Source organism: Anolis sagrei, chromosome 2 (genome assembly GCF_037176765.1).
Source record: "Anolis sagrei isolate rAnoSag1 chromosome 2, rAnoSag1.mat, whole genome shotgun sequence".
NCBI classification, from domain to species: domain Eukaryota; kingdom Metazoa; phylum Chordata; class Lepidosauria; order Squamata; family Dactyloidae; genus Anolis; species Anolis sagrei.
Window position 1 is genome coordinate 150,539,681 of NC_090022.1, and position 12,330 is coordinate 150,552,010.

The following is a 12,330-nucleotide window of genomic DNA, read 5'->3' on the forward strand; positions in this document are numbered from 1 at the left end:
TTAGAAGTAAAGATAGTGTTTATTTCCCCCCATGGGTTGAAACTCAAGTTTGAAGTACAATATGCAAGCATTTGTCAAGTCAGATTCTTCATTCCACTAACATATTCGTTTCTGTTAAATCATCCTTATCACAAGGACCATAATAAATTGCAATGCAACTTAAACCCCTGGGAAGAAGCCATAGATTAAAACCTCAAATGGTTAAGACCTGGTGTTGAAATGGCAGAGCACTGGAATGCCATATCCATTAGCCCACCTGCTCTATATGCACAGCATAAGGGTTACAGCCGGGCTTGCCTATAAAATAATAGGGATAGTTTAAAGAAAAAGGTCAAGGGTCGGCGTAAGTACATTTTAGTCCTAGAAGAGGCACTTGAATCAGTTATTAAGCCTTCCTGCAGTTAATGAAAGGCCAGCTGTAATCTGTGAAGCTAAAATACAAATACTTTGAAATGGCCAATGGTAGAGGTAGCCCTTTTCAGGAACTAAGAGCACACAGACATCCCCTCAAATTGTGATGACTCATTCATTCATGAGTTACACAAATTTGGAAGAGAGCTTTCTAAAGGTGTCTAAGAAACTGAATGTTCTTAAGAGTCACTGAAACCTACTTACAGACACTAAAAGTCAAAACTTCAGTTAAATGTACAATAGCTTTCTATCTTTACTACTTTTCAGTTGAGTGACCGTTATTTTAAAAAGCCACGTATTTCCTATTCAAAAATGCTGAACATTTGGTTTTCATCCTACATAAGCTCTATTACAGGTTGAATTTTCAACTCCTTATAAATTAGCAATGCTAGGGTCCTGCATACCATTATTAATAGAGGGATTTTACAGTGTTGTAGCTAGAACTAGGAGGCAGGACGGGGCAGGACAGGGCTTGATTCTCCAGGAGAGGAAGGTATACAGTGCCATGCAGATGCCTTGTGAAGCCTCAACCAGCCACACTACATCCAAAACACACCAATGTATCTAGAAGCTGAAGAATACAAAACTTTAATTTCACATTTGTAACATGAATCATAAATACATGTGCATACTTAAGAGGAATATAATTTATAATACTAAACAGAAATCACTGAATACTAAGCCAGTGCATTTGCACACAATACACTTATGATGCACAAAATAAAATTAAAAAGCCAGAGCAAATTGACTTCTGGTTTCCTTAGGAGGCCATATGGAAATAGAACAGCATTTCAACTTGATTGAAGTGTAGTTTACAGTTTTTAAGTTTATTAACTTGATTTAAAAACAACTATGTCTAAATATTACAGGGACAATGGCAAGTTTGAGAGATTAGCAACTTTAATCCTTCACTCATTCACAACTGACATACAAGACAAGCAGCACAAGGAAAACCATGAGGCCGATTTAAGACGTCTGGCACTGGACGCCACCTCTGGGATGGTGCTCGTCGTCTTCATAGGCTTCCCCATTGGAATGCCTTCTTTCCTGAGAGGGGTCAAAGTCCACCAACTCTACCTGGTCCATGTCTTCAGTTTCCTCCACTTCTTGCCTTGAAGGCAACAGCTTTTCTAACAGACAGAGCTTATCAGAGGAAAGGAAGCCACTATCTGGAAAGATCACCTGAAATTTAGTAGACATGATTACTACTATATGGGAAATATGGTTTCAAAATTACAACATTAAAGGAAAATTTAACATTTGCTTAATTCAAGTCAATGCACAGAGATTCCCCCCCCCCCTTTTAAACCAAAGTCTCATGAGGCATTATTCTCTAAAACATATTCAAGAAATTTACATAGAATCGTAGACTTGGAAGAGACCGTGGCAACCATCATATGGGAATACACAATCAAAGCATTCCCAACAGACAGACAGTTCTAGAGAAGGTGAATCCACCACAGTCTGAAGCAGCATATCCAACTATCAAACACCTTTTTTTGGTAGGAAGTTCTAATGTTTAGGTGGAATCTCTTTTCCTGTAATTTGAGTCCGTGTCCTCATCTCTGGAGTAGCAGAAAACATTTTGTTCCATTTTCAATATGCCAACTTTTCAATTATTTAAATGTGGCTCTGGTGTCCCCTCTTAACCTTCTCTTCTCCAAGTTAAACATACTCAGCTCCCAAAACTATTCCTCATATGGTGTAGCTTCCAGACCTTTTGCCATTTTGGTGAAATGTAATGCCTAGACCTGGACACAATGTGATTACAGGTGAGGTCTGACCAAAAACAGAAGAAAGTGGGATTGTGACTTCCCTCCATCTTGATACTATACTCCTACTGAGGCAGCCTACAAATCAGATTTTTTTTTAGCTGCCGCATCACACTATTGATTCATTTTTATCTTCTGGACTACGAAGATCCCTAAATCCCTTTTACATGTAGTGTTGTCAAGCTAGGTGTCATCCATCCTTTAACTGTGCGTGTCATTTTTTTCTGCGTAAGTGTAGTACCTTATATTTCTCCCTGTGGAAATTAATTTTATTAGTTTTGGCCCACCTTTGTAATCTGTTACAGTAATTTTGAATTCTAATCCTGTCCTATGTCTGCTTACCTAATTTGTTGCCATCTGCAAAGTTACTAAGCATGCCCACTACTCCAACATCCAAGTTGTTATAAACATGTTGAACAACTTTGGGCCCACAACAGAACTTTGTAGCCCCCGTCTCCAGGATGTCTCCAGGATGAATAGACTTCAAATTTGATTGGTCAAACAATTAGAAGTCTGCCATAATAACATTGTCTAAGAAATGTCATTTTATTTTCAGCAACTTCAAATTTAAAATTATTTGCATCTTACCTTAAATTCAATTATTAGACGACCCTTTTCATATGGTCTGCGATAGAATGGCATTCCCTCATTCAGTATACATTTAATGTCTCCATATTTGACAACCTGACCTAGAAATTAAAAAAAGGATACTTATATCCAAACCACTTACAAATTAAACAAGATCTAACCTCATGCTAGAGCACTTTATTAAAGATTTATTCAAAAGTTTTACTTCTATTTTGTAGGGGCAAAGAAAAGCTACAACCGATGGTGTTATTTTCTCTTATCGATTAACCAAAAGTAAGAGGAGTCTATCAATGTAAAAATATTGTTCAGAAGTCTACTTTTTTGTGTCAGGAGTGTCTTGAGAAACTGCAACTCACTTCGAGTGTGAGAGAATTGGCCGTCAGCAAGGACATTGCTCAGATGTTTTACCATCCTGTGAGAAGTTTCACTCATGTCCCCACATGAAAAGCTGTAGCTGACAGACTGGAGCTCACCCTGCTCCCCACATTTAAACCACTGACCTTTCAGTGAGTAGTCCTGCCAGCACAAGGGTTTAACCATTACACCACCAGGAGCTCTTATATTCTACTATATATGCTACTTATGTTATATAACTGTTAGATGCAAAATTAATTTATCACTTCCTGGCCCAAGTCCATCAAGCCAATTTAGCAGGCCTTTGCTATGCGGAGAAAAGAGTGAATTCTGCAGGCAATCAAGCTGTGGGCAGCTGACATCCCCCCGCTCCCCAAAACCAGCAAAGTTGTGATCAGAAGCAAGCTACTTGTCGCAGCTTTACTAGCTGTCATTTACTTATTCCACCATTGGCAAAAGAATGAACTTACTCTCCATGCAGTTGTTGCCAAGTAAAACCTTGGCAGGACATTTACAATCATAAGACTAGTGCTATAGTTACGACTATGTAGGGACTGTGAGTATGGATGCACTATGGGTAACTAACTCCAGGTTACACAACAGTAGATCTGATCCTGAATTCTAGCCATTATCATTGGAAAATGGGCATATTACGAATAATAGCTTTCATGGATATAAGCTTTTGAATATTCTACTACTTAAAGACAGTTAAAAAGAACCTAATATGCTGTAAATCTGCATTCATAAGTTTGAGAACATTTCTAGAGATAATGGTGATGCACTTGCACCATGTTTGACCACTGACATCGATTAATATATCCAAGGTGTGTTTTGTCAAAGCAATACATACTTACCAGGATGAGAAGTAATGATTATGGTTCGACTGTCTAGCATTGCAATTGGTTTCTGAAAGCCACACAGTGCCTCAACTAGTTGAATGTCCATGGACATGACCAAGTCTTCATGTCGTCTGCAGAAAAAGAGAATCAGCTGTATAAGTACAGGACAGTTCATTGCAAATTGTACTGGACAGCAATTCAAGGAAGACACAGCACAACCCAACACAATCAACACAATACTTAAAAGAAGCGAGGTGGTACAGATCTGTGAATTAATTCTAGCAACACTTATAATTCTACTTCTATTTTGATTCTTGTGGGATTAAAAGTGTCCCTAAGGATTCTGGAAGATATTACTTCACAGTCTATTCTGATTCTCAGGCTTTCTGTATCACAAAAATAGGAAGGCTTAAGATTTTATGGTTCGCCAACCATTTTATATACAACGTCAGTCAGCAAAGCAGATTAGAAAATTACACAAAGCTATCACATGATTCTGCAGTTACTGAAGGCACCACATTTTGACATTCAGAAGAGGCTAAAGATTCTAGCAGAAGATTTACAACTGGAGACACTTAAAACTATAAGCTTGCATTCAACTATCTAGCATTCCCTTCTAACTCTCAATTTCTTATGTAGGTTTCTAACAGCAGCCTCATACATGAAAGATAAATTCTATTAGGAATAAATATAAGGCATGATTACCCCCTCAAAGCACCAGATCCCACCATATATTGGGAGCTAAGCAGAGTCAGCCCTGGTTAGTATTTTGGATGGGGGACAGGCAACGTAAAAGCACATACATACATCAGACATGACTAGAAGCAACAACTAATCTCTGGCTTTTCCAGCATTTTGAGGGGGAAATAGCTGAGACTTGACAACTACACTATTGATCAAGGCAGATATCCAAAATACAACTACAGACCAAGAAAGGGACCACAACTCTCAGGAACCCCCAGGTAGTATAACCAACACTGTGAAAGGTTAAACACCTTTTGAAGTATCACATGTGCTTGACCCCAATTACCTTGTAAACACAGAATGATCTTTTTGATCCAAAACAATAATGATATCTCCTGGCTCCAACCCTGGTTCCTGGTCGCCTTCACCATGGAAAGTTATCTTCTGACCATCTTTCATTCCTATTCCAAATAAGCATACAAGAAAAATCTGATACGGTGAAATAATTTCACATGTTCTACCATCTAACCATTGATTAATAATAAACTAACCTATGAAGATCTAATAATTTATAATATTCTTCACTGTTGGTGAGAAGGGTACAGAATATTATATGCTACACTTTATATAAAATCATTCAATCCGTTCATTTGTGTCTTTTAGTTTTGTTCTGACTTTCTAGTTCTGTTTTTAGGATATCATGCACTGCATTTTACACTTTCACCTATGCTTTCTTTTTTGGCACTTTCAATTGTCATTTAACTTTTAATACAAGGTATCTTTACTTTCAGATGGACGAGTTGAATGTTTAACATAATTTTCAAAGCTTTCAGGTAAAAAGAAACATTATGTTTGCTTCCAAATATTTTCCATAATAAAATCAAAACCAAGAAAGAAAGAAAAAGAAAATACACATGGTTCTTCATTCTTTCTGTTCAGCAAATCTACCACCATTCCTAACAACTGAACAGCTGGAGCCACTGTAAAGATATTGCCCGAGGAACATTTAGGCTGGAAACTAAATTAGAAAACAATAAAACTCAAAATCTTTAAAGTGATGCATCCTTGAAGCATAACAGTAGTACATATTATTTCACTTTTTATCAGCATACGTGTAGCATCTTGTGACCAAAAAGTCTACAGACTTTGGCTCAGTTAAGTGGGTCAAGGATAATCGGAATGGAGTGTTGTGCAAGAAATACTGACAGAGGAACGTAGAACTAGTTTATAAAATAGATTGGTAAATGCTTCACAAGTTCTTACATAAATTGTGGATACCTAACAGCACTGTAAATGTATCATGCAAGTGATGTGGCTTAAAACACTTAATATTTATACCAGCAGTTTGATATACATGTGGGAAATACAACAGCTCCCTTTTTGCTATGCTGCTCTTACATATATATTTAAACCCCCATCCTTTGAAATGCTGTTTATTTACCCACTGACCCTTCAGTGCTCCACAGATCAATTGGGAAACCTCCATAAGATACTCCATTTGCCTTTCCCTGCTATAGAACAAGACTGCTGTGCTGCATGCCAGACCATAAAGCTTCTTGGCGACTTAACTTCAACAATCTAGCACTGCAGAATAATTTCTCCCCAAAACCGTGAAGGCTAAAGGATGGGCAAGCAAAATGCTGCTTATCTAACTCCAAATCTGAATCACAGATTATGAGAGGCAGGAAACATGAATTCTGCAGATGGGAAACTGGTGACGAATGCACACTGTGTGGTATTCATGTGACAGCAGTCTTAACCTCTGATTCTAAAGTATCATTTGTAGCTAGGGGCAAGGCTGATTTCACAAGGGAAGAGAATCCTATGTTTCTGAATCCTAATCAGTCTTCCCCATTACCTTTTCAGTTCTTCTAACATTCTCATTTTTCTTACTATATCAATGCAACTGATATAATGCAGCTGATATACTACTACCCAATGGTGTGGCTCACAAATAGCAGCAAGTATGCAGAGTGTTCACAATCTGGCACACTACATAAACTAGTCAGCTATCTTCTGGCACTAAAACAAGCCCAAAGCTTTGTGGTTCAGGCCAAGCAGAAAGCTGAGATTGCCAACCTCACTTCCCTAGGTCTGAACTGGACAGGAAAGAGGAAGATGTGCTGACTTGTTTTACTATCTGCTGAATGACTAGAACTTGAAAAAAAGCTAAAGGCACAGAAGCAGAAGAAAAACAACAAACCCCACTGCTAAGATTGACTGGAGTCAAGAGTCACATCAGTTTGTCCTTCACCATCTTCTCAATTTCAGCTGTGCAACATGAGACTGGGATATGGACTTGCTGCTTGGAGCAAGGGTGAACCCTAGTGTTTGTTTGGCCAAAGTCATACAAAATTTGTCCAACACTTAACCCTCAACTAACCTTTTTCAAAATGGTTAAAATTATATTCCCCACATAGTCTGGATGCCCAACAAGGATGGACTGAGGACACTTTCTGACAGTCATGGAACAACGACGTTTATTATTCTCATTGTACAGGCTCATCAATAATTCTCCTGACTAGTTATTGTACTCTGAAGTTATTTCTACTGTCTAGTATTCTACACTAGTAGCGCCTTACTGCTCATTTGAAAGTTCCAGGATCCAGTTTCTCTGTGATAATTCACACAAACACAATGCAACTGATTTATTGTTATTATGTTTATTTATATCCCACTTTTTCTTTCCATACAGAGACTCAAAGTGGCTCATAATAATAAGCATTACAACGACAGACCCAAAGTATGATACGCACCTTTATCAATATGGACTTCAAGAATTTTCTTCTCTCTAACAATCTTCCTTCCATTGCAGCTTTTACATCTATCCTTGGGGCTGATGCGCTCTCCATGGCCCTGGCATTCCATACACACTGACTGGATTTGCTGAACCATTCCAGGCCCAATTTGGTGAATCCTTACTTGCATGCCTGTTCCTCTGCAATTAAGGCAGTATTCCACTGCACCTTTCTTGCCACCTCGGCCTATAGAAGAACAAAGGGGAATAAGAGTAGAAAATACCATGTATGTCTCCTCCCTCACTCACTTGCTACATATATTTGTCATGGATGTCAATTTTTACTGAATAAACTGAAATTTTTGTACCAACATACCTTCGCATTTGTCACAAATCACATTCTTTTGTAGAGCGAGTTTTCGTGTTGCTCCATTGTATAGGTCTTCTAGAGTTACTGACAACTGATGAACAACATTTTTACCTGTAAGGAAAAGCAGGCATTTGATGAGAAATGCTCCAAAGAGTTTCATTATTGAGGTTTCAGATCCATGCTTCTGATTCTAATTTTCTCCACTGTGGGAAGTCACTATAAGGACAAACATTGACTGGTATTGCAGCTACACTTAAAAAGGTCAACAGGTTCTCCCACAAAGCAATGTGAGTGAGAGTCGTAGTGCTTGATCCTTACTGAGAGGGAAGGTAGAACCAACAAACAAACTAAGGATGCAATTCTCTGCCTATTCTACACATATGGAAAGCATAACTGAAACTCAGTGGAATACTTCCAAGTAAACTTACATCAATTAACAATCCATGCAGAATGCAACATATAATTATTTTGTAGTCCTGCCTATATCACTTGAGGTACTTTATAAATGAAAACAGACATTATCCTAACATTAAGTTTATCTTTTGCTTATTAGCCAAGGCTACTGTGAACTACTTCAACTAAAGTTGTACATTACCTCTCCTCTCTCGTTGCATTCGCCCGCCTCCTCCAAAGAACATATCAAATATATCCATGGGTGACCCAAAGCTGCTTCCAGTACCACCCTCTTTAATGGCTTGTTCACCACCTTTATCATACAAATCTCTTTTCTTGATGTCAGAAAGAACTTCATAAGCTTGAGAAATCTGTTTGAACTACAAGAACAAAAAGAACAAAAATCAGAGAAATCTTATTTTACAGAAAGTAATTTATATCACTATAATATTTACTTTGTACCACTATAACTGCTTAAGGGCAAGGAAGTGGCTAGAGATTAATAGCATACCATTTAGCAAAATTAGTTCTCGGCGTTAAGTCGTCTATGCTAAAACCCAACCTGCAATTTTTGAAGTAAAAATCATAGAGTGCAGCTGCACCATGACATTTACAAAAGGTGAAAACAAATTCAGGATCCTGCTTTTCCCCAGGTGTTCCCATGTTAACAGGGAAATTCTGAAGTGGAGATATGAATACCATTAAAATTTGAAAAGAGCTATTAAGCTTCTCAGGTTCTGAAAATAATATTGATATATTAGAATCCAACCCATTCACAAAAATGAGGCAAAGTCCGAACGAGACAATACAGAACCATCTACTAAGCTAATAAGCAAAATATTTAGGAGGGAGTGAGCTTGCACACTTGCCTTTTCACCTTCATTTGGATTCTTATCAGGGTGGTATTTCAATGCCAGTTTCCTATAAGCTTTTTTCAGTTCCTCTTGGGACGCATTGGGTTTTACCCCAAGCACATCATAGTATGTAGTCTCCTTCACCATGGTGCAATAGATACCTGGAAGGGGAAAGATGAAAATTAAAACTAGAAAAGGAATGCAAAATTTATGATGTCATGAGTTCAGCCCACTTCCTTATTTCCTCAAAGACTGTGCCCATAAAGAGACCTCTGGTGAGACCAAACTTGTATCTTCTTGCGCTGCCTCACTCTGCGCACCAATTACTCTGGATTATCTACACCAGAGCTTTCCAAACTGTTTAGTATGTCGGCTGTCATGTGTAGATGTGTAACGCAAACATAATGAGAAATGACATACAGTAAATCTTGGAAATGTATGTCATCTTACAAATCATATATACATTTTTAAAAATATACAAACAGAAGCTTTTCATGTGATATGTTGTGTCCCCCATACTTTCCTTTATTACAATATATGTGTGTGTCTTTATCTCCTTTTTTTTAACATTTTAATTGATTTTCAGAAAGAAACAAAAGCATACTACACCATAAAATACAAAGAAAACACAACACACAAAACAATCAATCATAACATAATCCAAATAAACTATAACTACAAAAACAATACTTCCTTCCTTTCGAGGTTGAAATTTTTCCTAAGTCTTCTTGCATCCCATTTAGGAAAAAGCAGAATCTTAAATCTTAAATAGCCAATACTTATTTTTATTCACAGAGATGACTTATTCCTTCAAGTATTTATCTACATTCTCCCACTTTTCAGCACCTTGCTTAGAGACCCCCCCCCCCTTCATTGTTCTAGTAAATTTGTCATTTCCATGGCTTCTCTTAATTTCAGTTGTCAATCATAGATTAGAAGGTACTCCCGTTATTTTCCACTTTTTTGCCAATACTATCCTTGCTGTTGTAATCACATACATGATGATAATCCTTACAGGTTTATTCATTTGTATTGTTATTATTTTATTATTATTATAGCCCGCTTTATCTCCACAAAGGGGATTCAAAGTGGCTTGAGCAGTAGTATTAGTACACAATTTAAAATGTACAAATATATACACATTAAAACAAAAACACAGGTAGCACTAAAAAAATACATTAAAATCCATAAAAACATATTCAAAGTTTAAAACCACAGCACCCCATAACTAAATCTTAAAAACCTTCTTTAAAAACCTGCCTGATTCAGAAGGTTTTAGCCTGCCACCAGAAGGACAGCAGGGAGGGGACCATTCTGGCTTCCCTAGGAAGAAGGGAGATCCAGAGTATTGAAGCACCCACCTACGGAGAAGGAAGGCCCACTCTCTCTGAGCTTCAGATGGAGGTGGGACTGAGGCCCCTTCCACACAGCTGAATAAAATCCCACATATATTCCCTGTTCTCAACTGGAATATATGGCAGCGTGGACTCAGATAACCCAATTCAAAGCACATATTGTGGGGTATTGTGCCTTGATAGTCTGGGTTATATAGCCATGTGGAAGGGCCCCGAGAGATGGGCCTCTCTTGAAGATCTCAAGGCTGGGGCAGATTCATACAAGGGTATGCAGCTGGCCAAATAGCCTGGACCTGAACTGTTTAGAGCTGTGGTTCTTAATCTGTGGGTTCCCAGGTGTTTTGGCCTACAACTCCCAGAAATCCTAACAGTTGGTAAACTAGCTGGGATTTCTGTGAGTTGTGGGCCAAAACACCTGAGGACCCACAGGTTGAGAACCACTGGTCTAGGGCTTTAAAGGTCTACATCTACCAGCACTTGCTGTTGTTGTCACATACATCAGGCATGGGAAACCTTTGGCCCTCCAGGTGTTTCAGACTTCAACCACCACCATTTCGAACAGCCATAAACTGCTAGGAATTTGGGAGTTGAAATACAGAACACCTGGAGGGCCAAAGATTGCCCATGCCTGCCATACATGATGATTCTCCTTGTAGGTTTATTGATTTGTACTCTTATCATGTTGAGAAGGTGCCTGTATTCTCTTCAACGGGATTGGTTTACCTCTAGTTAGCTATTAAAAACAGAACAACTGTGTTGCGAAATGATGCTGTGACTAAAGAAATGTTGGGAAAGCGGTGCTTCAGGCAAACCAAGTTTGCCCCTCATTGCTTCTCTTTCCAGCCCCACCTGATAATAGAGCCACTGGAGCCTCCGTGGAAAAAAACACCCCCTAACTCTTTTCTTGTGTCAAATAGCAATTAGAATAAGGGCCCTTCCACACAGCCATATGATCCAGAATACCAGTTCAAAGCAGATCTTGTGGGGTTTCCTGCCTTGATATCCTGGGTCCTGCAATACGGCTGTGTGGAAGGGCCCTGAGTCCACACTGCCATATATTCCAGTTCAAAGCAGACATTGTGAGGTTTCCTACCTTGATATCCTGGGTCCTGCAATATGGCTGCGTGGAAAGTACCCTGAGTCCACACTACCATATATTCCAATTCAAAGCAGAAAACGTGGGATTTTATTCAGCTGTGTGTGGAAGGCTCCCAACTTTACAAGGGGGGGGGGGTCTTCTTCCCCACAGACTGTTATGTAAAAGGGCCTCCCTCGCTCCATCACGTGACACAGAAGGGGCACCCACTGCAGTCCCATTTGCAGGGGTCCCTTGTGTGGAGGGCGCTGTCTCCCACTCCACGACTCCGCTTTCTTTCTCTCCCCCCCCCCTTCCCTCACCCACGAAGGCCCGACTTCCCTTCCCTTCTCCTTCCCTCCCTCCCGCCAAATCCCCTTCTCTGCCTTCTCTCAGAACCCGGAGTCAGCTGACCTAACCGTCGCGCGCTCCCCCCTCCCTCCCTCCCTCCCTCTCTCTCCCGCGCGCCCTCTCTTTGTGGAGAACTAGAGGAGGGGGGGGGAAGGTAGCTGAGGAGACCCCTCCCCCACCCCCAACCCCAACCCCACCCCCACCCCACCCGGCTTTTCCTTTGTCCCTCACTCACTCGCGCTTTCGACCCAAACGCAGGCTTACAATGAAAGCAGCCCTGTCTTCTCTTTCTCTATCTCTCTCTCTCTCTTCTAACAGCCGGCTCGAGCCTCCTCTCCTTCTTCCTTCTCCTTCTCGCGCTGACTTTTTCTGGAAAGTTCCGAGCCGGTCTCAGGCTAGGCTAGGCAGCATCCGGGGAGTTTCCTTTCCCTTTCAAGAAAGCCCCGCCCTCCTCTCCAGGCGCTGCTATTGGCCAGCTTTCTCGCAAACCGTGGCATACCCCCAATCATAAGCCTCCCTGGCCGTGACGTCGCCCGCCGGGGACTAC

At 40.0% G+C, this 12,330-nt stretch overlaps 1 protein-coding gene across 2 annotated transcripts; it reads right to left on the bottom strand.

The window, feature by feature from the left end:
* DNAJA1 (DnaJ heat shock protein family (Hsp40) member A1) lies at positions 1-12,213 on the bottom strand. Of its 2 annotated transcripts, none has more exons than XM_060763789.2 (9): positions 12,019-12,213; positions 9,018-9,163; positions 8,351-8,528; positions 7,762-7,866; positions 7,405-7,632; positions 4,995-5,109; positions 3,980-4,095; positions 2,772-2,872; positions 1-1,593 (listed from the first exon to the last, which is right to left on the bottom strand). In XM_060763789.2, exons 2-9 carry the CDS (start codon positions 9,147-9,149, stop codon positions 1,378-1,380), a joined length of 1,191 nt encoding a protein of 396 aa, XP_060619772.2. In that variant the 5' UTR covers positions 9,150-9,163; positions 12,019-12,213; the 3' UTR covers positions 1-1,377. The 2 variants fall into 2 exon arrangements, with proteins under 2 accessions (XP_060619772.2, XP_060619771.2); XM_060763788.2 differs by having other exon boundaries at positions 12,048-12,212.
* Positions 12,214-12,330: the final 117 nt, after the last annotated feature.

Excerpts from the sequence above, each read along its gene's own strand:
- DNAJA1 (XM_060763789.2), bottom strand. The coding sequence starts at position 9,149 with ATGGTGAAGGAGACTACATACTATGATGTGCTTGGGGTAAAACCCAAT. Across the intron at positions 7,633-7,761 it reads GATTTGTGACAAATGCGAAG|GCCGAGGTGGCAAGAAAGGT; the intron begins GTATGTTGGTAC and ends GTTCTTCTATAG. Across the intron at positions 2,873-3,979 it reads AATCATTACTTCTCATCCTG|GTCAGGTTGTCAAATATGGA; the intron begins GTAAGTATGTAT and ends TTTAATTTCTAG.